Consider the following 22549-nt stretch of genomic DNA (forward strand, 5'->3'; position numbering starts at 1 on the left):
CTATCGACAATAATTCTCGTTTTCTGTACTTTAAATTTATGAACTAGCAGCATTCATACAAAAAAATAAGAATACGTAATATGTACAATATGTATAAATAATAACACTAAGGAGACGTCAATATTAGAGAGAGAGAGAGAGAGAGAGAGAGAGAGAGAGAGAGAGAGAGAGAGAGAGAGAGAGAGAGAGAGAGAGAGAGAATCGACGACAATGAATTTCTATCTTATTCAGACCCGTTGCAAATGCGGATCTCTCAACCATCACAATAATAACAATCGTCATCATTATCAACATCAGCAGCGGCGCTCGGCAATATAAACAACTATCACCATCATCAGCGCTCGTGAATTACAATGGCTATCATCATTATCATTAGCTGCTTTCCGTGTTCCGTTAATAAGACGGAAAATAAAAAAAAAAAAATGTAAATTTCGTTTTTTTTCTCAACTGAAGCACTTTTCTTAATGATTTGATTGTTATTATCCATTGTCTTTTGTGATGTTAGTATTGTCTCGTGATAGTGATGGGCGGGTGGGGAATGGAGGATGTGAAAATGAATTTAAACTCCCTATCATATTATTGTTTTAAAAAGAATATTTTTTGTCTCCAACCATTGTCATAATTTTTCTTTATTTTCCTCGAATCATTATCACCAGTCTGAATATGTTAAAAAATAAATATATTATTCTCACAATCACGTCTTCACTATCAACTTTCATAACGACTTACACCATTCATTTCTCCTTTTCCTTAAAACCCTCATTATTATCTACGCTTAGTAAAAAAAAAAAATAATAATAATAATAATTTGTCACTATCATTTCATTATCATTCTAGCTAGTCATTAGTTTGTCATCATCATCATCATCATCATCAGGTCGACATACACGAAAAAAATAAATAAATAAAATAAATAAATAAAAAAATAATTCAACTTTTCATTAATTTCTTCTTTAACCTCTTATTCCCTTCTCTCCTTTCTTCTAAAATCTTTTAACTTCCTCCTCTTTCTCATTTTCCTTCTCTATCTTCCTTCCTTCTCTAATCTTCCCCCCTCAAAATTTCCTACTTTAATCTTCTATATCTCCTTCCAGTTAATCTTCCAGCCCTCTCGTTTCCAGGACGGGTGTAGAAGTGTTTCCCCCCAATAGAGGGTTCAAGGATGTTTTTCCAGTGTCTATACAGGTCCTCTTAGTGCTACAAGCTTTCCAGAGAGGTTTCCAGGTCTTTCCAGCCTTTCCACAGTTCCAGGTTCCTTTCCCAGTGGTACAAGCCTGTAAATATGTATTCCAACCCTCTAGATACATTTTTCCAGGCCCACAAAGCTTCTAAATGTGAATTCCAGCCCTCTAGGTACATTTTCCAGGCCCACAGAGCTTCTAAGTGTGTATTTTAGACCTCTGTGTACTTTTTCCAAGCCCACAAACTTTCCAGAAGGCTTGTGAATGTTTGTTCCAGTTTAATTTGTCTTTTTACAGTGGTACAAGCCTCTCTGTTTGTCCCAGCCCCGCAAAGGCTTCATAAAGGCTTGTACATATCCTTCCCATATTTTGGAGTCTTCAGGAAGGACACAAGAGGTATTATCAAACTCACTGGCCCATGGGAAGGCTCTGGGAGGCTCCACACACACACACACACACAGGCACGCGAATGCACACCTCCACGCACACAGCACAATCACAATTTAAGGCTTTGGGCCCAGTCTAAGCTTCAAACTTCTTAATTTCTGGCAGAAGAATCCCTCCAAGGTAGCAGCGCAAGAGCAGAACGAGGAATTTGGGGGGTTGTAAAGTCGGCAGTTGTCAAATACCAGCATCACGTCCCCGACAAACTGCGCGAGTCTTTGATAAGCTTTTTCCTCCACCCGGCTTTCCACTGTCTTCAAGTCCATTGGCTCCTTCACCACCTTGTAGTAGTCTGGCACCTCTGACGGGTCCACCGGCTCCAAGAACGGCCACGCATTCTTGTGTTGCTGTAAGGAGAGGCTTGTGAGGAAGTTGGGAGGTTACTGGTGTTCTCAGTTGTAAACACATCCAGAACAGCCCAATTAGAAGGTTGTTGTTGTGTTTTGAGTTGTAAATATAGCCAGAACAGCCCAATTAGAAGGTTGTTGTTGTGTTTTGAGTTGTAAGCACATCCAGAACACCCTGATTGGAAGGTTGTTGCCATTTTGAGTTGTAAATATACCCAAAACAGCCCAATTGCAAGGTTTTCAGTGTGTTTTGAGTTGTAAACACACCCAAAACAGCAATAAAACACACAAATCACACCTCAAACCTGCCAAACACACCCAAAACACCACCAAAACACTGCCAGACACAACCGAAGCCACCTGACACCCCAAACACTAACAAAACACACCCTAGATGCCCCAAACACACCTAAAACACTACAAAACACACTCAAAACACTGCCAGACATCCCCGAACCCACCAGACACCCCAGACACTACTAAAACACACCCTAGATCCCCCAAACACACCTAAAACACTGCAAAACACACTCGAAACACTGTCAGACAACCCCAAAGCCACCAGACACCCCAAACACTACTAAAAACGCACCCTAGACGCCCCAAACACACCCAAAACACACTCAAAACACTGCCAGATACACCCAGCACCATCCTACACCTCCATAGACACTTACAATTAAACTTTTGGTGACTTTTCTGAGGTCCGTGTAATCTTTCGCCGTCAGTGTCTTCTGGCAGGGGTAGTTCCACACATTGTTGGCGTCACACTTGGGGCAGATGTAGTCGTCGATGTCGTCCGCTTCGGTCTGCATTATTCCCACACATTTTCCGTGGTACCAGTCCTCGCATTGCTCGCAACAGATGTAGAACTGCGTTTCGTCGTAAGGCTGTTGTGGAGGAGATAGGTTAGGCGCGCGCTCTCTTTCTCTCTCTCTTCTAAACACTCAAACACACACACAAACAAAACAAACCTTACGCACACACACACACACAAACATGACAACACAACCACACACACAAACTACCTACAGGCTGTACATGCTGCGCAGACTCAGGTCGCTGGGGACGCTGACAGATGAGTTAAGGGGGGTGTACCTCACCTTCATCCTCCCCAAACTCATGTACGCCTCCCCAGCGTGGTCCTCCTCCCTCACACACACTCAACAGCTACAGCTAGAGAGTGTGCAGGAAAGGGCGTGCAGGGTCATCCTTGGCCCTGCATACACCACCTATGAAGAAGCCCTGACCACCCTGAGTCTGTCCAGACTATCCACCAGGCACCGAGAGGCTCTGGAGAAGTTTGGGAGGGGACTACTGCATCATCCACGTCTCAGAAACATGCTGCCGCCTGACGCGCCTCGCCCGGTCCGTGCCACCAGACACCACAACAAGATAACGCCCCTAAAGGCGCCACGCACGGACCGGTACAGACTCAGCGCGATTCCCACCATGGTGCGAGCCATCAATCAATAGTCCCTTCTAGATTAGACTTACCTTTAGGATTAATGTTAAGTATTTCCCCACCCCCTATGTACATTTCTAGTTTGTTACCTGCCTAAATAATAAACTGTTTATTATTATTATTATCATTATTATTATTAAACACGCAAACACACTTTCACACACTTCCAACTAACTTAACCTCACATAAACACAAACACACAAACACACTCCACTGTACTCCTAACCCACCTACACAAACACAGACACACACACACACACACACACACACACACACACAGACACACACACAAACATACCTGGCGACAGAAGCAAAACAGCTCTCTATTAAGCTTGGCGTTGGCGCAGTCATCACAAACATATTCCGTCATGCTCCTGCTCATTGCCTCGGTGATCCCAACACAGTCACCGTGGAACCAGTTGCCGCAGAGGTCACAGCCCACATAAAACCTGTAGAACCAGAGGAATGTTATTGACAAAAGGCTGTGTGGGGGTCTAGGGGGATGTGTGCAGCAGGGGTGGGCTAGTGTGTGCTGTGGGGCATAGCTGTGAGGTCTTTGTGGGGTCTTGCTGTGAGTGCTGTGGGTGCTGTGGGGCTTTTGTTGTGGGGTCTTGCTGTGGGGCTTTTGTGGAGCCTCCTGTGGGTGTGTGTGGCCAGCTGTGGTGTGCTTAATCCCCTGTTTTTTACCGCAAGGGGCTGTGTGTGTGTGTGTGTGTGTGTGTGTGAGTGGAACTGCCAGTCAAGTATAAAGATAGACTACTACTACTACTACTACTACTACTACTACAACTCACTTTGTATCATCAAATGGAGTCCGACAGATACAAACAATCTTCTTGTTTTTATTCTTCGCCGACTTCTTCGCAGCCGAGGAAGATTTGGAGGAGGAGGAGGAAGAGGAGGAGACATTAGGCTTGGAGGAGGAGATGGAGGAAGTCTTGGAGTGGTGCTTGCTCTGGGGGCTGTCCAGGGAGGGAGGGGAGGGGGCGTGGACCAGGTGCCCCCCCATGTCCCCTCCGCCAGCCTGCCCCCCCACCCCAGAGGACTCCAGGGCTGAAATGTGGTGTTTAAGTTACTTATACAGGTAAAAAATGGTGTTAGATCTCTTATAGATATTTAAAAGGGTGTTCAATTCCTTATAGTTTCTTAAAAAGGGTGTTCGAATCTATGTTTTTTTAGGTAAAGTGTTTTTTGTTTGTTTGTTTGTTTGTGTGTGCTTGTCTGACTGTCTGTATCTGTCTTTATATGTGTCTCACCTGTCTGTCTGTCTGCCTGTCTGTCCCTCTTTGTGTGTGTGCGTCTGTGTGTCTGTGTGTCTTACCTGTCTTCTTCTTGCGCTGTGAGGGGGTAGAGTGCGTTGTCTCAGCTTTGGTCTTCTCCTGCAGCTGTAACTGTAACTTAGCCACTGACAGCTCCTTCTGCAGAGAGAGAGAGAGAGAGAGAGAGAGGTTATATGTATGGTAACACCCACAAACACACACACAAACACCCACAAAACACATAAAAAACTCACAAACACACACAAACACCCACACAACACCCACAAACACTCACAAAACACACACTAAACACCCAAATACACCCACAAACACACAAAACACATCCAAAAACACCTGAATTCATCCAAAAAACACACACAAAACATCCACACACACAAACACACGAACTTACATGAATTTCAACCTGCAGTTCCTTCTCTAACTGCGCTCTCTTCTTCAAAATATCCTTCTTTAATAAATCCTTGTGTCTCGTCATCAGGGAGTCGAGTTTGTGTTGCAAGGCTTGTCTCTTCTTGGCATCCACCGCTTCTGCCTTCGCCGACGACTTCTTCGACTTTGACGTGGATTCGGAAGATCGAGACTCCCCCCTGTGTTTTTTTGACCTAGATTTTGGGGTGGAGGTAGAAGAGGTGGGGAGCATGCTGGCCCCCTCCTCTGATGGGTCCCAGTCTGCGTCATCCTGTTTGGGGTGTTAAGTTCGGTTAGGGTGTCACTGGTTGGGTGTTAGGTTAGTAATATAACTACTACTACTACTACTACTACTACTACTACTACTACTACTACTACTACTACTACTGTTACTACTACTACTACTACTAGTACTGTTATTGGTGCTGCAATAGTCTAAGTTATTGTTTCATTAGGTTAGGTTAGGTTAGGACAGTAATGAAACTACTACAACTACTACTACTACTACTACTGCTGCTGCTGCTGCTGCTGCTGCTGCTACAGTAAGCTATCATCACCACCGCCATCTCCAGATTAGGTTAGGTTTGGTTAGGTTAGGTTAGGCAAGGTTTGGTCAGGTTAGATTAGGTTAGATTAGGTCAGATTAGGTTAGGTAAGGTTTAGTTAGGTTAGGTTAGATAAGGTTAGGTTTGGTTAAGTTAGGTTAGGTTAGGTTAAATAAGGTTTGGTGAGGTTAGGTTAGGTTAGGTAAGGTTAAGTTAGGTTAGGTTAGGTTACAATAAATTAAGTTAAGTTGACATTTCATCCACACCACCACCACCACCACCACTACCCTCAAACACACACACATACACACACACACCTGATCTCTACCCCTCTTGATCCCAGAGTTTCTCGTGGCCGTGAGCGAATTCACCGCAGCCTTCCGAACCACACCACCACCGCTCCGGGTAGCCGTCGCCGTCGCAGTGAGGGCAGAGGCGGGGGTGGCGGTGGTGGCGGCGGCGGCGGCTGAGAGACCGGTGCCTTCCTCTTTCCGAGTCTGTTCGTTGTTGTATTTTTGAAACTGCATAAGCTTCTCCTCGATCTCTGGGGTCAGGTCCTCTCTGCTCAGAGCTGACTTGATGGCTGTTTGGGGTGGGAGGGGTACAGGGGGGTGTTAGTAGTAGCGGTAGTTGTGGTTGTTGTTGTTGTTGTTGTGGTTGTTAAGTTTGGTATTGTTCTTATGAGTAGTAAGTAGTGTGGGATTTAATGAGTTAATTTGATATATGTGTATATAAGTAAGTAAATAAATAAATAAATAATCCTTAGTTATAAATACAAATCTAACTTAACCTAACCTAAACAGCCTCTCTCTCTCCCTCTCTCTCTCTCTCTGACACATACTAACCTAACCTAACTTACCCTAACCTAAACAGCCTCTCTCTCTCTCTCTCTCTCTCTCTCTCTCTCTCTCTCTCTCTCTCTCTCTCTCTCACAGACACATACTAACCTAACCTAACTACCCCTAAGCTAACCTAACCACTTACTTTGTTGAATATATTCCGGCGTTAAAACGAATTTCTTTGGCGACGCATTGGTTGGCAAGACAGCACCTGCCCTGCCCCCTGCCGTCACCTTGTCAGCCTCACCACCACCCGCACCTGTCTCCGATGCCACGTTCTGCGGGAGAGAGGAGGGGAGAGGGAGTGAGAAAGGGTCATGAGGAGAGCGAGAGGGTTTACGTAAAGATATATATACGTACACACGCACACACAAACATATCTATTTTACTGTATGTTAAAAATATAGACAGACAGACAGACAGACAGACAGACATAGATCCTCCTTGATTTTACTAAACACACACACACACACACACACACACACACACACACACACACACACACACACACACACACACACACACACACACACACACAAACCTGACTCTGAGCAGTAGAGACCTGTGTTGTGGCAGCCCCTTCCTCTTGCTGTTGTTGTTGTTGCTGTTGTTGTTGTTGCTGCTGTTGTTGTTGTTGGTTCGCACTTGCCTGCTTGTTTGGCATGTGTAAGGTCAGGGTCATCAGTGGAGAGAGTTGGTTCACTTGTAGCTTGTCTGAGAGAGAGAGAGAGAAAGAGAGAGTGAGAGAGGGAGAGAGAGAGAGAGAGAGACTAGGATCCCTGACTACCTCTGACAGACAACTTAACTGAATCAAATACACAAACCTCAACAAACCTAACCCAACTTGACCTGACCTGACCTAACTTGACCTAGGGTGGGGTGAGAAAGACTGGGAACTCACACTGGGCCAGCATGTTCCGGACTTGTTGCTGGATGGCCATGATGTGGTCCTTGGTGAGGGCCACACCCGTCTGAAGGCCCTGGATGATGGTCTTGGGTCCCTGCTCTGTCATCCGGACCTGAACCCTCAGTGTGAGACTGCTGCCGCTGCCCGTGCTGCTGCTGCTGCTGCTGCTGGTGGTGGTGGTGGTGGTGGTGTTTGTGGTTGTGCTGGCTGTTGTGGTTGTGGTGGTTGTAGTGGTTGTGGTGGTGTCTGTGGTGGTAGTGGTGGTGGTGGTGGGTGTGGTGGTGGTGGTGGTAGTGGCAGCACTGTTGGCCAGCACGGTCTTCACCATGGTGCCATCTGGGGCCAGGATGGTCTTGATGCGGGGCGAGGTGTGGCCCGCCGCCGGCCGGGTGGTGGTGGTGGTGGTGGTGGCAGTGGTGGTGTGGGTGTCATGGGTGGCCGGGGTGGGGGGTGCGGGTGCCAGCAGGGCCTTGGTGGTGTCACTGTTGTGCCTCACCAACACCTGCTGGCCGTTCACCTTCACCACGTGAGCCGCGGCCTTGGGAGCGTCTCCGCCGCACGGCTTGGTCTGCTGCGTCACCTGGATGGTCGGGGCCGCCCCGCCACCGCCGCTGCCGCCGCCTGCTGCCGCCGCCGCCGCCGCTGCCGTGGGCTTGGTGATGAAGTGCACCTTGCCGTCCTTCTGCACCACGTGCTGGCCCTCCAGCAGGCCGCGCACGTGCAGCTGTCCGTCCATCAGGCGGATGATGTGGATCTGCTGCCCTGTGGTGCGCCCCCCACCCGCACCTCCCGCGCTGCTCACCACGGCGGCAGCGGTGGTGGGGGGGGCCGGCGCCACAGGGCGGGGGGAGCGCAGGGCGGGGCTGAGGGGCTGCGGGGCAGCGGCGCGGGGCAGGATGACGCGGTGGCCCGACCCGCCGGCCAGCGGCTGCAGACGGATCACCTTGCTGCCCGCGGCCGCCACCTGCACCTTGGCAGCCCCTGCCCCCGCACCCCCGACGGGGAAGATGGTGCTGCTGCCCAGGCTGATGGTGGAGGCCGCCCCGCCCTCCGTGGTGGTGCTGGGGGTGGCGGCGGCGGCGGCAGCGGTGGGAGCAGTCTGCACCGTGATGATGCGTCCCTCCCGTGCCGCCACAATCTTCTTGCCCCCCACCAGCGTGGGAAGCTGCCCCCCCACTGCCATGATGGTGGACGCCCCGGTCTGCACCACCTTGGGGGCTGCCAGGCGGGTGGTGGTCCCGCCAGCGGCCCCAGTGGAGCAGAGGGACAGCTTCACCACGCCGCCCCGGGTCAGGGCCATGCTGCCGCCGCCGCCGCCACCCTCCGCCGCACGCTTCTGGTTGAAGTTTGCCCGCTGGATCTTGAGCTGCTCCTCCATGCGGGCGCGGATCTCCGCTGGGCTGGCTGCTGCCCCGGTGGCCCCGCCGCCCGCCGCCGCCGCCGTCGCCACCTCGCCGCGCTCCACACTGCTGCCGCCGCGCCGCGTCACCACCGCGGCACGCTCCAGACACTCCCCAAAGAAGCGGATCTCCCACAGGTCCAGCTTGTCCTCCTCCACCCACTCCTCCACACTCTGTGGCTGTGTGTTCACCGGAGACTGTGCTCGCCGCCGCTTCCTCAGACCGCTGCGCTGCGAAGGCGTGAACTCTGCCCGGGGGTGGGGGGGATTAGTGCATGGGGGGGTTGTCAAGTGTCTATCATGCTCAAAAAACTTGAACACACACACACACACACACACACACACACACACACTCTCTCTCTTTCTCTCTCTTTTACATACACACACAAAACACACACAAACAATCACAAACACAAAAACATTCCTAAATACCACCAAAAAACACCACCAAACCGTCACAAACAAACAAACAAACACTCACCTCGCACAGGCTTGGGGACGTCAAAGGGAATAATAACCTTCCGTCTGAGGTAGGACGTCCTCTCGAGAAACCTCCCCGAGTGTTTACGTTTGAGGATCTCTGTTTGAATGATCTCCATGTCCGTCGTTACCTGTTTGCGTCCGTCCCCGGGTCCTTTCTCCTGCATGTCGTCCCACCGCAGACACACCCACAGAATCCGCAGCTGCATGGAGGAGGTGTTGAGGGTGGGTGCTGTGGCAGTTCGGTACAGCCAGGTGGTTTTAAAGACTGGGCGGGGGCACGGGTATGGCCAAACGACCTGGTTTGCCTTGGCGTTGTGGTTGAAGCCTTGCACGTGATACCTTCCGCCCTTCCTGGCCAACAGACGGAGCTCCCAGCCGGCTACCACTAAGATGCTGCATGCGCGTTCGTCCACCCGGTCCACGCCCTTCGACTTCCGCCGGCCTATGCGGAAGACTGAGAGCTGTGGCAAGCGGTGGGCTGGTCGTTTACGCCGACTTTCAGTTCCCGCCTTCTTCAGATAGAAACGTCCAGCCGGTGACTCGGTTCCTGCCTCTGTTCCGGCCCCTGTTCCGCCTTCTGCCCCACCCTCCACACCTGTCTGCTCCCCACGTGGTGTAAACTTTGCCTCCAGCCCGGTGGATCCCTGACTGGCCTCGTCCATGTCCTCATCCACGCGAATTTTGATCTCCCCACTTGCTCGCGAAGACCTGCCATCGCTGTCAGCTCCATTTCCATCTGCCTTTCCGTCGCTGCTGTCCGCGTCAGGTTTCGGGTCGGCCAGACGGACAGGGGAGTGCGACCCGACCTGGTCAAAGGGCGCTGGTTTGCTGGCAACAATCCGGTAGTTGTTGACTGCGTTGATAAGCCGGTCTCTTGTGCGCACCTTCAGGAGACACAAGGGCGAATAGCAACTGCAGCGTCCGTCACGCCGACAACACGCAGAGTAGCACGTTACCAGGCCGTCTTGTGCATCCAGAGCCTCGTACTTGACCTTGAGCGACCTGACCTCCTTCAGTAGGTTCCCGGCAGGTCGCTGTTTGTGTATGGTCGACCTCTGTGACGCCGGCAGCTCCTCTATGGCTGTGTCTCGGTCAGATGTGTCGCTAATTGTAGCGTCTGTGTCCTCGTTTTCTACGTCTACCTCGTCCTCCTCGTCCTCGCCGCTGCCGCTGTTGTTGGTGGTGGTGGTGGTGCTGCTGGCGGTGCTGCTCTTCTGTATGGTGTTAAGGAGAGAGAGAGGAAGAGAGAAAAGGATATGTTAGTTAGGCTTGTGTTTGTGTGTGTGTGTGTGTGTGTTTATTGCTAAAAATACTGTTTAAATTGTCTCTCTCTCTCTCTCTCTCTCTCTCTCTCTCTCTCTTTTACGCTTGAAATATTCTCAAAATACACTGCCACACACACTAACTCGTACACAAACACCCAAAAAACACTCAAAGCCTACCCAAACACACCCAAAACACCCCCAAACCTTGCCAGACACACTCAAAACACCCCCAAACCTAGCCAAACACACTCAAACACCCCCAAAACACACTCAAACACCCCCAAACAGCAAAACACCTAAAATACACCCAAACAAACTCAAAACACATCCAAACACACTCAAATGTACCCAAAACACACCCAAAACACACTCAAAACACACTCCAAACACACCCACATCTCCGCAAACCCCTCCAAACACACCAAAACCCTCCGAAACACACACACACTACCTTCGTGCTATCCTTCTCCTTGCTTTCTTGTGTGCGCTGAGCAATACACCTCCCCAGCAGGCCATCCAGGGCACACCCCCTCGCCACCTTAGGGTAGAGGAACCTGGAGCGATGAGTTAGTCCATGAGATACATTGATGCTTCCGTCAGGTTCGAAGAGGTCTTCCAGGGTGACACATCCGACTTCCACCTTCTGCTGGCCACCTGTTGGGGAGATGAGTGTCTTTGGGGTGTGTTTGAGTGAGTTTTGGTGTGTTTTTGGAGTGTTTTGGTGTGTTTTGGAGTGTTTTGGTGTGTTTTGAGTTGTTTTGGGGTGTTTTTGATGTGTTTTGGGTGTGTTTTGGGTGTTTTTGAATGTGTTTTGGTGTGTTCTGGGTGTTTTGTGCTTCTCTCTCTCTCTCTTTCTCTCTCTCTCTCTCTCTCTCTCTCTCTCTCTCTCTCTCTCTCTCTCTCTCTCTCTCTCTCTCTGTGTGTGTGTTTGTTGATCCATCTACTGTTCTCATACACGCTTAAAAACACCCCAAAAACAAACACACACACACATACACACACACACACCCAAACACCACCAAAACACCACCAAAACACTTACTAGGTCCAGTAATCAAAATCTCCTTTTTCTCCTCGCTGGCTCCCTCCTTGTCGTCCGCCTTCCTCTGATTCGGTGACAACAAACTCGGCCGCAGCGATGGATTCTTTGCGGCCAGCTGTTTGTAGATCCCTGGGTTGACTGAGAGGGACTTCAGACCTGCAGAACTCTTAACAGGGACCATGTGTTTGCTAGCACCCGCCCGTAGCCCCACTGTGTTCATAGGGATGTGTGGGGCTGGCCTGTTTGCAGAAGCCCACTGCCACCCCCACATTCCGTGAACGCGGTACTCCTCTCCCTTCAGTTTCCAGACCTGTGGGGATGTGGGGATTAGTGGGTGTCTATGTGGGTGTTGTGGTGTTTATCTGGGGGGTTTGAAAGCGATTATGGTGTGTTTAAAGTGTTTTTTGGTGTTTTTTTAATTTATTTTTTGGTTTGTGTGTATGTGTGTAAACTTAAAGGCACACACACACACACACACCCTCTCTCACACACATACACAAAGACACCCCGCTCTCTCTCTCTCTTTCTCCCTGTCACACACCTACAGACACACAGACACACAGACACACACACACCTGATGTTTAAGCCCAAGCGTGTATTTGATCATGGTGGCAGGTCTTGGTTCATCCTGGTCTACCTCTTTCTTGTCCCTTTTCTCCTGTTTCTTCTTCTCCTCTCTTTCCAATGCTGTTACTCTGTTGAACCTGTAGAGAGAGAGAGAGGGAGAGGGAGAGGGAGAGGGAGGGAGTGAGAAGTCTTAATCACACTTAAATGATGAAAAACACACTTAATCACACTTAAACACAACAATACACTTATAAACTACAAAACACACTTATTCACTTAAAAAAAACACACACTCACGTACTTACAAATATCCCAAAACACACTTAAACGCACTTATTCACTTAAAAAAAACACACTCAAACTTACAAATATCCCAAAACACACTCAAACACACTTACTTGCCAAAACACACACTCAAAATACACTTCCAGCCTCCAGGACCTTGCAAAACACACTCACACACACTTAAAACAGCAAAAAACACACTCAAATACATCCAAACATCCCAAAACACACTCACTTGTCAAAACACACACTCAAACACACTTCTAACCTTCAGAACCTTCCAAAACACACTTTAAACACTCCAAAAACAGGCTTAAACACTGAGAAACACACTCAAACACACTTCTAACCTGCAAAACACACCTAAACACACTCAAAACTGTCAAAACATACCCAAACACACTCAAAATGCACCCAAACACACTCCTTCTCTCTCGTATCCCTCCAAACACACTCAAAACACACCCAAACCACACTCAATCCCTCCAAACACACTCAAAACACTCCAGATCCATTCTTAGCCCCACAAACACACTTAATACACCCCAAACACACCGAAACACACTCTACCCCAACAAAACAACACCAAACACCACCAAACGCACCTGACGTGTCCCAGTGAGTCGTGCCACACCGGATTGAACACCACAGGTTTAATGCACGCCACCAACCACATCAACACCCGGGAGAACTGGTGCGGTTCGGTTGACGCCAACACTGCTGAGTTCCACCACTTGCGGATGGCAGCCCAGTGTGGATGGTACAAGTGGATGGATATGTTCTGCTCCAGTGACAGGATGGTGTGGCGTAGTGTGGATATCAATGTCTCTGTGTTCCCTGTGGGGGTGTGGATAGTTAGGTTAGGTTAGGTTAGGTTAGGTTAGGTTAGAGAGTGTAGATATGATAAAAATAATAATAATAACAGCAATAAGTAAATAAGTAAATAAATAAATGAGTAAATAAATTAGGTTAGGTCAGACAGAGTTGATAGAGAGAGAAAAATAAATAAAAATAATAAAAAATAAATAAAAAATAAATAAATCTCTTTAAATTAAGGAAAACACTTGAAAAAAACACAGGCAAAAACACCTAAAATGCCCCAAATTAAGCTAAAACACCCAAAAAACACTTAAAAACACTCTTAAATAAATAAAAAGAACAAAACAAAACAAAAAAATCAGAAAAACTTTAAAATTAAGAACATTTAAACCACCAAAAAAAAACCAGCCCAAAAATCAGCTCAAACTACCCCAAACTAGCCCAAAAAAACAGCGCAAGCACCAGCAAACGTACCATAAATAACACCATTCCATTTAAACTCAGAGGTGGGAGTGAGGCTAAACTTGTGCGACAGATGCCTCTTCTTGTCCCTCTCCTCATTGTGTTGGATCTTGTTGAGCGCGAGTGGGTTGGTAGAATACTGATTGACGTACACCTTGTATTTCCCGTCACACCCTAGTCGGTAGTGCTGGCCTGCGGGGGAGAGGGGAGAAGGGGTGAGGGGGTGTTAAGTTAAGTTCGTTGAGGTTCAGTTCAGTTTGGTTTGGTTCGGTGTGTTTGAGGGAATGGTTAGGGTGTGTGTGTGTGTGTGTGTGTGTGTGTGTGTGTGTGTGTGTGTGTGTGTGTGTGTGTGTGTGTGTGTGTGTGTGTGTGTGTGTGTGTGTGTGTGTGTGTGTGTGTGTGTGTGTGTGTATTTGGTCACATTAGACTAGGTTAAGTTATAAATCTAAAATCTTATAAATAGTTTGAACTACTACAACTACTACTACTACTACCAATATTTCTCAAACAACAACAACAACACTTACTATTACTCTGCAATTGTACTAGTTTGGCTCCCTCCCCTCCCTCCTCCCCATCCAGGACACCCTTAACCCCCTCCTTGCTGTCCAGGTCAGGGGGGGGAGGAATCCTGCGCCTCAGGTCGTCCACAGCGAACTGTTTAGGAACCAACGACCCGGTTCTGGTTCGCGTTTTGACCCCTGAGTCCTTCTTCTCCTCTTCCTCCTTCTCCTCCTTGACCTCTCTTGGTTCCTCCTTGACCTCTGCCTCCGCGGGGGTCAGCGGTGACCTCCTGAGCTCGCCGGTCACTGGGTCAAGGGTGGAGGTCATGGCTGAGGTCGGGTCATCTGGTGTTTCTTGCTTAATTTCTTTTTTTATGTCTTCTTTAATCTAGAGAGAGAGAGAGAGAGAGAGAGAGAGAGAGAGAGAGAGAGAGAGAGAGAGAGAGAGAGAGAGAGAGAGAGAGAGAGAGAGAGAATTAATAAAACAAATATTTATGGAGAATAATGATAATAATAATAATAATTTTTTCCTCCTCCTCCTCCTCCTCTTCCTTTACCACAATTCCTCCTCTTCCTCTTCTTCCTTCCCTTCAACCCCACCACCATCACCACCATTAATAATTCCTCCTCCTCCTCTTCTTGCTTCCACCACCGTGACTACCACCAGCACCACCACCACCACCACCACCACTCTTTCTCTCTCTCTCTTCCTCTCATCTTTATTAATTTCCTCTTCTTACCTCTTCTATCATGCTGTCTATTCCATCCACCTTCTGTTTCATTTTCCTCCTTTCCTCCACCCGCCTCGCTACCTCCGCTGTGGAGAGAGAGAGAGAGAGAGAGAGAGAGAGAGAGAGAGAGAGAGAGAGAGAGAGAGAGAGAGAGAGAGAGAGAGAGAGAGAGAGAGAGAGAGAGAGAGAGAGAGAGAGATTTAATACTTGTTTACATATATATATATTCAATCAACACACACACACACACACACATACTTAAAAATTATTGTACTTTAAATTATTTCTTTCAACACTCCTTAAAAACACTCAAAATAGTTACAAATATCCAAACACACTCAAAACACACCCAAACACACTCAAAACTCCCAGAGGAACATCAAAACACCCAAAACACACTTAAACACAATTAAGTACACCAAAACACACTCAAACACACTCAAAACACACTCAAATACACCCAAACACACTCAAAACACACTCAAATACATCAAAACACACCCAAAACACTCAAACACATCCAAACACTCTAACACACCCAAAACACACTCTAACACACCCAAACACACTCAAAACACACTCAAATACACCCAAACACACCCAAAACACACCCAAACACACTCTTTAACACACCCAAACACACTCAAAACACACCCAAAACACACCAAAACACCCAAAACACCCAAAACACACCAAAACACCCAAAACACCCCCAAAACACACTCAAAACACCCCCAAAACACACTCTAACACACCCACACACACCCGCACACACACTTAACGACCCCCAAACACATCTTACCATCCTCAATTTCCAAATATGACTTTCTGGTGCCTTTAGAAGAGTTGGTGATGCTCTCAGTGATTGACATGTGCCTCTTCAGCTCCCCCCAGACCTCCCCCAGGCCTGCGCACAGCTCGTCCTCCAAGTCGTGGGGGTCTAACAGCCCTCTCAGCTCCTCCAGTTGTGATTGTGTTGAGTAATACCACAGGTCGCCATCCTCGCTCTCACTTTTTGGAGAGAGGGAGAGCGTTTGTTTGGGCTGTCTAAGGTGTATATCTCTCTCGCTCTCACTTTTTGGAGAGAGGGAGAGCGTTTGGTTGGGATGTCTAAGGGGTAATCTCTCTCGCTCTTTCTTTTTGGAGAGAGGGAGAGCGTTTGTTTGGGATGTCTAAGGGTAATCTCTCTCGCTCTCACTTTTTGGAGAGAGGGAGAGGTTTGTTTGGGGTGTCTAAGGAGTAAATCTCTCTCGCTCTCACTTTTTGGAGAGAGGGAGAGCGTTTGGTTGGGATGTCTAAGGGGTATATCTCTCTCGCTCTCACTTTTTGGAGAGAGGGAGAGCGTTTGGTTGGGATGTCTAAGGTGTATATCTCTCTCGCTCTCACTTTTTGGAGAGAGGGAGAGCATTTGTTTGGGATGTCTAAGGGTAAATCTCTCTCACTCTCACTTTTTGGAGAGAGGGAGAGCATTTGGTTGGGATGTCTAAGGAGTAAATCTCTCTCGCTCTCACTTTTTGGAGAGAGGGAGAGGGTTTGTTTGGGATGTCTAAGGAGTAAATCTCTCTCGCTCTCACTTTTTGGAGAGAGGGAGAGGGTTTGTTTGGTTTAGTTAGGGTTGGGAAAAAATGGGGTTTTTTAATTTATTTTTTTTAGTTAGGTTAAGAAATAATGAGTTTGTAATGTCTAAGGTGTTCATCTCTCTCACTCTCACTTTAGGGAGAGAGGGAGAGGGTTTGTTTTGGTTAGGGTAAATAAACATTGGTTCTAGTTTGTATTGCTGTAGGTATTCATCTCCCTCTCACTTTTGGGAGAGAGGGAGAGGGTTTATTTTAGTTACAAATAATTTTAGTTAGGTCAGTAATAGGTTAGGTAGAAACCCTTCAAAACCCCAGTAACTTGCATTAGACCCTGAAAACACCCCTCAAAAACCCCAGTAACTTGCATTAGACCCTGAAAACCCCAGTAACTTGCACCAGACCCTTCAAAACACCCTTGAAAACCCCAGTAACTTGAATTAAACCCTAAAAAAACACCCTTGAAAACCCCAGTAACTTGCATTAAACCCTAAAAACACCCTTGAAAACCCCAGTAACTTGCACTAAACCCTAAAAACACCCTTGAAAACCCCAGTAACTTGCATTAAACCCTAAAAACACCCTTGAAAAACCCCAGTAACTTGCATAAGACCCCAAAAACACCCTTGAAAACCCCAGTAACTTGCATTAAACTGTAAAAACACCCTTGAAAACCCCAGTAACTTCAACAACACCCGTTCACACACAAACAAACGCACACACACACACACACACGCACAGTACTCACACAAACAAACGGCGAACGAGGAACCAATATTTTCTGCCGTGCCTGTCAAACCCCAATGGATCTTGGCGACACAGCACCCCAGAGGTTTCCATTGGCGATATACAGTCTGTCACTCCATCCACCTGCCGAGTTAGGTTTAGGTTAGGTAAGGTAACATTAGGTTAGGTTAGGTTAGGTTAGGTTAGGTTAGGTTAGGTTAGGTAAGGTAAGGTAAGGTAAGGTAAGGTTAGGTAAGGTTAGGTTAAGTTAGGTTAGGTTAAGTTAGGTTAGGTTAAGTTAGGTTAGGTTAGGTTAGGTTAAGGTTGAGTTAGGTTAGGTAATGTAAGCTGACAGTATTATTTCAAGTTAGTTATGTAAGATACAAGTACATTAGATTATGCTAGGTTAGGTTAAGTAAATTAATATTACATTAGGTTAAGCTAGGTTAGGTTAAGACCCGAAAAATACCTTCAAACACTTTTAAAACACTAAAAACACACCAAAAACATCATAAACACAATTATAACTACCAAAAACACCCTTTAAACACCTCCAAAACTCTTTAAACACCCCAAACACACCCAAACACACCCAAAACACATATAAACACACCCAAACACATCCAAAACACATCTAAACACACCCAAACACATCCAAACAGTCTTTCCCACTCCTCACCCCCAAACACCCCCATACCTGATGCGTAGTACAAACAGAGCAGGTCCAGTCCTCCATCTCCCCTGGGACGTCCTGCAGCGGGGGGTCAACGCAGTCCAGGTGGTACACGGCAGAACAGGAGTCGCAGCAAAGGAGGTCGCCAGTTTTGTGACACACCCTGCAGTGGTCGTCGTAACGGACCTTCCCCTCGCTTAGCAGGTCTTCTCGCACCACTGAGGTCTGCAGGAACTGGTCGCACAGGAACTGGAGCACCTGTATTCTGTGGGAGAGTGAGGGAGAGTGAGAGAGAGTGAGAGAGAGGGATGGAGAAAGTGTATGTGTGTGTGTAACTGAGTGTTTAGACAGAAAGATTAATATTGTTCTTTTGGGGAGAGAGAGAGAGAGAGAGAGAGAGAGAGAGAGAGAGAGAGAGAGAGAGAGAGAGAGAGAGAGAGAGAGAGAGAGAGAGAGAGAGAGAGAGAGAGAGAGAGAGAGAGAGAGAGAGAGAGAGCACTTGTAGTCTGTGAAAGAGCAAGTGATTTAAAGAAATTTGAGAAAGCTGTTTTTAGTGGGACAGAAAAAGATCAAGAGAGAGAGAGAGAGAGAGAGAGAGAGAGAGAGAGAGAGAGAGAGAGAGAGAGAGAGAGAGAGAGAGAGAGAGAGAGAGAGAGAGAGAGAGAGAGAGAGAGAGAGAGAGAGAGAGAAAACACACACACACACACACAAACATCAAACAAAACAACAAAAAATAGCATCACTTTTCACCAACAAATTAATCAAAAAACACAGACACACACACACACATACCTGTTCTCTAACGACGTGAAGGGATAATTACAGTTGTTGAGGATCGTTAGAGGGATCCTAAACTCCGCATCGCTCTGCAGGTACAGCCGTAAACTCTCTGGCCATGTTAAAGCATCAATAAAATACAGAATAACGTTGATGGAATCCTTTTGATCGAGAGGTCCGAAGTGCGTCTGCTGTGAGTCCTCCTCCCTTATGAGCGCCTTCAGTAGAGCCATGTGGACCTCTGCCAGTAAGGAACTCTGCTCCTCGGCCACCAACGCAGCACAGAAGTCCTCAAATCGCATCGGGGACAAGCGCACTAGGGTTCGAAAGTGCCGCATCACCTCATAAATGCCAACAGCTCGGAGGACGTGCGATCTCGGAAGCAGCAGGTCGTCGGAGGACTTCGGGAGGTCCAGGGGTGGGTACTGGCGGTCCTGCAGCCATACCGGGACTGGGGTTGGGGGTCTAGAAGGCGGCTGGAAGGAAAGAGGGGTCCCTGGCGCCCCAGAGTGCGTCGTACCGTAGCTGGACACTGATTCATCACCGTCGGTCATAAATTCCTCTTCCTGCTCGTCCCCATCGCGTGTGTCGTCGCCACTCCCACTCTTGTAGTCGCTCTCCTCCTCTAATTCCTCCAGTTCGAAGTCCGAGCCGTATAAATACTCCGACTCGCGGTCGTCCACGTCCGGATTGTACCCACGTCTGTTCTTCCCCTTCCGCTCGTCGGCTCCGCTTGGCGACGTGGACCGGGTGGAGTGGTTGCTTTCGTCGTCGTCGTTCTCCATCAAATACCGCGGCTTTTTTATGACCCGCGTAATGCTGTTCCGCATTTTGAGCTCCGACGCATAGCTCAGCATTGGGGTCGACCGAGGACGGCCCCGTTTTCTTCTTCGTTCTGACATCTTCCTCCTCCTCCTCCTCCTCTTCTTCCTCTTCCTTGGTTCTCTAGGGGTCAGTTAGGTGATACCACGTCTTCTTCTTCTTCTCTCAGACATGACGTAGGTTTGTTTTTCCTTTGTTTTCCTTCTTTGTTTGTTGTTGGTTTTGTTTTTGGTGTTGGTTTGTTTGTTTTGTTTTTTTTATTTACTTTTATACCTTCTTCCTCTTCTTTCTTCTTAGTTCAGTTTCTTGTTTATCTTCTTCTCCTCCTCCTCCTCCTCTTCTTCTTCTTTTTCTTCTCTTCTACTACTTCCTTTAATTGTAGTTATCTCTTCTTCTTCCTTCTCTTCCACTGCACCTTCTTCTTCTTCTCTCTCTTCTTCCTCTTCCTCCTCCTCTTCTTCTTCTTCTTGTCTTTGGTCTTCCTCCTTCTAGTTCAGCCTAGATCTAAAAATTTGAGGTGTTTTTTCACTTTCACACAAAATTAATGGTTTCTATAATTTAGACCTATTTTTTTCAATTTTCAAGTTTTTTTTAGCATCAAATTTTAGTTTTTTTCACTTTCACTTAATTTTTTTGGGGTGTTTTGGATCAGTAGGCCTAAATTTTAAGGCTTTTAGTTTTTCAAAGCCTAAATTTTCAAGTTTTTCAGTTTTACAAGGCCTAAATATTTGTTTTTTCTCATTTTCACTTAAAAATTTGGGGTGTTTTCAGTCAATAGACCTAATTTTTTGTACTTTTAAGTTTTCAAAGCCTAAATTTTTCACTTTTTCATAAATTTTTCACAACTAAAGTTAGGTTAGTCTAATTTCAAGCCTACACGAATTTCTGAATAGGCTTTTTCTTGTACATTTAGGCCTAAGGAAACTTTTAACACACTCGGCAAGTCTCTCCTCTTCTCTTTCTTGTGTGTAATAGGCCCAATAAATTTTTCCTTAGGTTCAGCAGGTTTTCCTTATTTCCTCATATGCTTAGGCCTATATCAATTTTCACTTTGGTCCAGTTTTTGTCACAGCGTGTCTAAAATAATGTTTTTTCAGTTTTTTTTTCAATATATACAATTTTTATAGGCCTAAATGTGTGTGTGGGTTATTGCACTGTTTAATTTATTTCCTATAGACCTAGGCACTGAAAAATAAAGGAAATAAATGAATTAGTAAGCTTATAAATTAATTAAGTTAGGCCTAAATGTGTATAAATTCTTTCTCTATAGATCTAGGCAATGAAAAATGAGAAAAATATATGAATTAGTAGGCTTATAAATTAATTAAATTAGTTTCTTTAATGCACACAATTTCCATAGGCTTAAATGTTCTTAAATTCTTTTCCTATAGACCTAACCACTGAAAAATTAACAAAATAAGTGAATTAGTAGACTTATAAATTAATGAAGCTTGTTTTTCTTAATAAACTCAATTTCTATAGGCCTAAATGAAAATGTGGATTATTACAATGTTTAAATTATCCTTCCTAATAGACTCATGTACACAAAAAAATATAAATAAATAAATTAAGTTATTTTCTTGGTTTTTATAAGTTTCAATAGGCCTAAGTGTGTGTATATGGCTTCTTCCACTAATTATTCTTTCATTTCTCTATCTCCCTTCTTCTCTCCTATCTCCTATCTCCCATTTATCACATATTTGCCTCTTCCTCTATTCTATACAGCAAAATTATTTACTTTTCTTCATCTCCCTCCTTGTTTATCATCTTATTCATGCTTTATTCAGTCTCTCTCTCTCTCTCTTCCTCCCTTTATTCTTTATCCTATTCTCCCTATTCGTCTCCCTCTATCTCTCTGTTTATCATTCTTCCTTCTATTTCTCTTCCATGCACCAAAATTATTCGATTGTGTTTGTTTATCTCCTTCATTCGCAGTTTCTCGTTCTTCCTCCGTTTATTTAATTTCCTCACTGTTCCCTATTCTCTTCTCCCTGTTTCTCCAATATTTATCACGTCTCTGCTTATTCCTCTCTTCCACACACTTCGTATTTCTTCGTTTATTTATTAATTAATTGTTTGTTTCTCTCTGTCCTTTTCATTCTCTCTCTCTCCCTCTCTCTCTCTTTCTCATCGTCCTCTCCTCATTCTGTTTATCACGTCTACGCCTCTTCCTCTCTTCCGTGGGGGCAAATTCACTCGTTTATTTATTTTTCTATGTACTTCACTTCATCGTCTACCTCTACATCAGTTTATTGGCATTTATTAACGTATTCCTTCGTTTAACACCTCGTATCTTTCATCATGTCTCTGCCTCTCCCTGGTTATCACGTCTATGCCTCTTCCCCCGTTCCGTTGGGTATATTTCCTGTTTTTATTCATTATTCTCTCCTTCACTTGTACCGCTGTTGTTTTCTTCGTTGCCACTCGCCACCTCACACATAGCAGCGGTCTGTTTTACTGTTTCCCCGCTTGTTTCCTCCCCAGGGCGGCGTCCCCGAGTCCCCAGGCAGGGCAGGGGAGGTAAACAAGCAGCAGACACACACACAAACACACACACACTGACATCTCACGCTCTTTTCTACAATTAGTATCCAAACAAATAAAGTGGAGTCGGCCATTTTTCCCCACAAGGTCACTTTTCACGCCTTATTTCCCCGCCCACGGCTGCCATTCCGGGCTTATTTGGTAGTTTCCGCTCTATTTTCCCCCTTACCGAGTGCGCCGAGGAATATCTGCCGCCATTTCCCGCTACGAAGGCAAACAACGCTCCATTTGGCGCGAAATACTGGTTGGCCCGTCCGCCATGTTTACATTCTCGCCCAGGTTTGCGACGCGGCCGATGATTCGTCGATGCAGCACCGCCTCAGCCAATGATTGGCTAGTTCCCATTCTTCCTTGAGTCCCCCGCGTTGATTGGCTCAAGCCTTCCCCGCCATGACACCGCTGCTTTTGAGATTTATTGTTGATTTTAAGATTTCCTTAATTAATGAGGTAATACTTTCCC

General features: G+C 46.6%; 1 protein-coding gene across 6 annotated transcripts in view; it reads right to left on the bottom strand.

Moving 5' to 3' along the window:
• The window catches only part of LOC135095722 (nucleosome-remodeling factor subunit NURF301-like), a 23325-nt gene extending 931 nt beyond the window's left edge, over positions 1 to 22394 (bottom strand). The window contains exons 1-23 of one of the 6 annotated variants that reach the window (XM_063996756.1): positions 22259 to 22394; positions 18739 to 20730; positions 17971 to 18211; positions 17296 to 17417; positions 15776 to 15984; positions 14983 to 15059; positions 14267 to 14630; positions 13752 to 13931; positions 13064 to 13295; positions 12181 to 12310; positions 11606 to 11915; positions 11015 to 11217; positions 9297 to 10512; positions 7411 to 9063; positions 7072 to 7223; positions 6655 to 6787; positions 5988 to 6253; positions 5109 to 5396; positions 4759 to 4855; positions 4232 to 4490; positions 3736 to 3886; positions 2650 to 2862; positions 1 to 1972 (exon numbers count right to left, since the gene is read on the bottom strand). The exon at positions 1 to 1972 is cut by the window's left edge and continues 931 nt beyond it. In XM_063996756.1, the coding sequence (XP_063852826.1) occupies positions 1685 to 1972; positions 2650 to 2862; positions 3736 to 3886; positions 4232 to 4490; positions 4759 to 4855; positions 5109 to 5396; positions 5988 to 6253; positions 6655 to 6787; positions 7072 to 7223; positions 7411 to 9063; positions 9297 to 10512; positions 11015 to 11217; positions 11606 to 11915; positions 12181 to 12310; positions 13064 to 13295; positions 13752 to 13931; positions 14267 to 14630; positions 14983 to 15059; positions 15776 to 15984; positions 17296 to 17417; positions 17971 to 18211; positions 18739 to 19625 (7671 nt within the window). In that variant the 5' untranslated portion in view covers positions 19626 to 20730; positions 22259 to 22394 and the 3' untranslated portion in view covers positions 1 to 1684. The other 5 variants (XM_063996751.1, XM_063996753.1, XM_063996752.1 and 2 more) reach the window with 5 other exon arrangements.
• Positions 22395 to 22549: the final 155 nt, after the last annotated feature.

The sequence above is a fragment of the Scylla paramamosain genome, unplaced genomic scaffold (genome assembly GCF_035594125.1).
Source record: "Scylla paramamosain isolate STU-SP2022 unplaced genomic scaffold, ASM3559412v1 Contig1, whole genome shotgun sequence".
Taxonomy (NCBI): domain Eukaryota; kingdom Metazoa; phylum Arthropoda; class Malacostraca; order Decapoda; family Portunidae; genus Scylla; species Scylla paramamosain.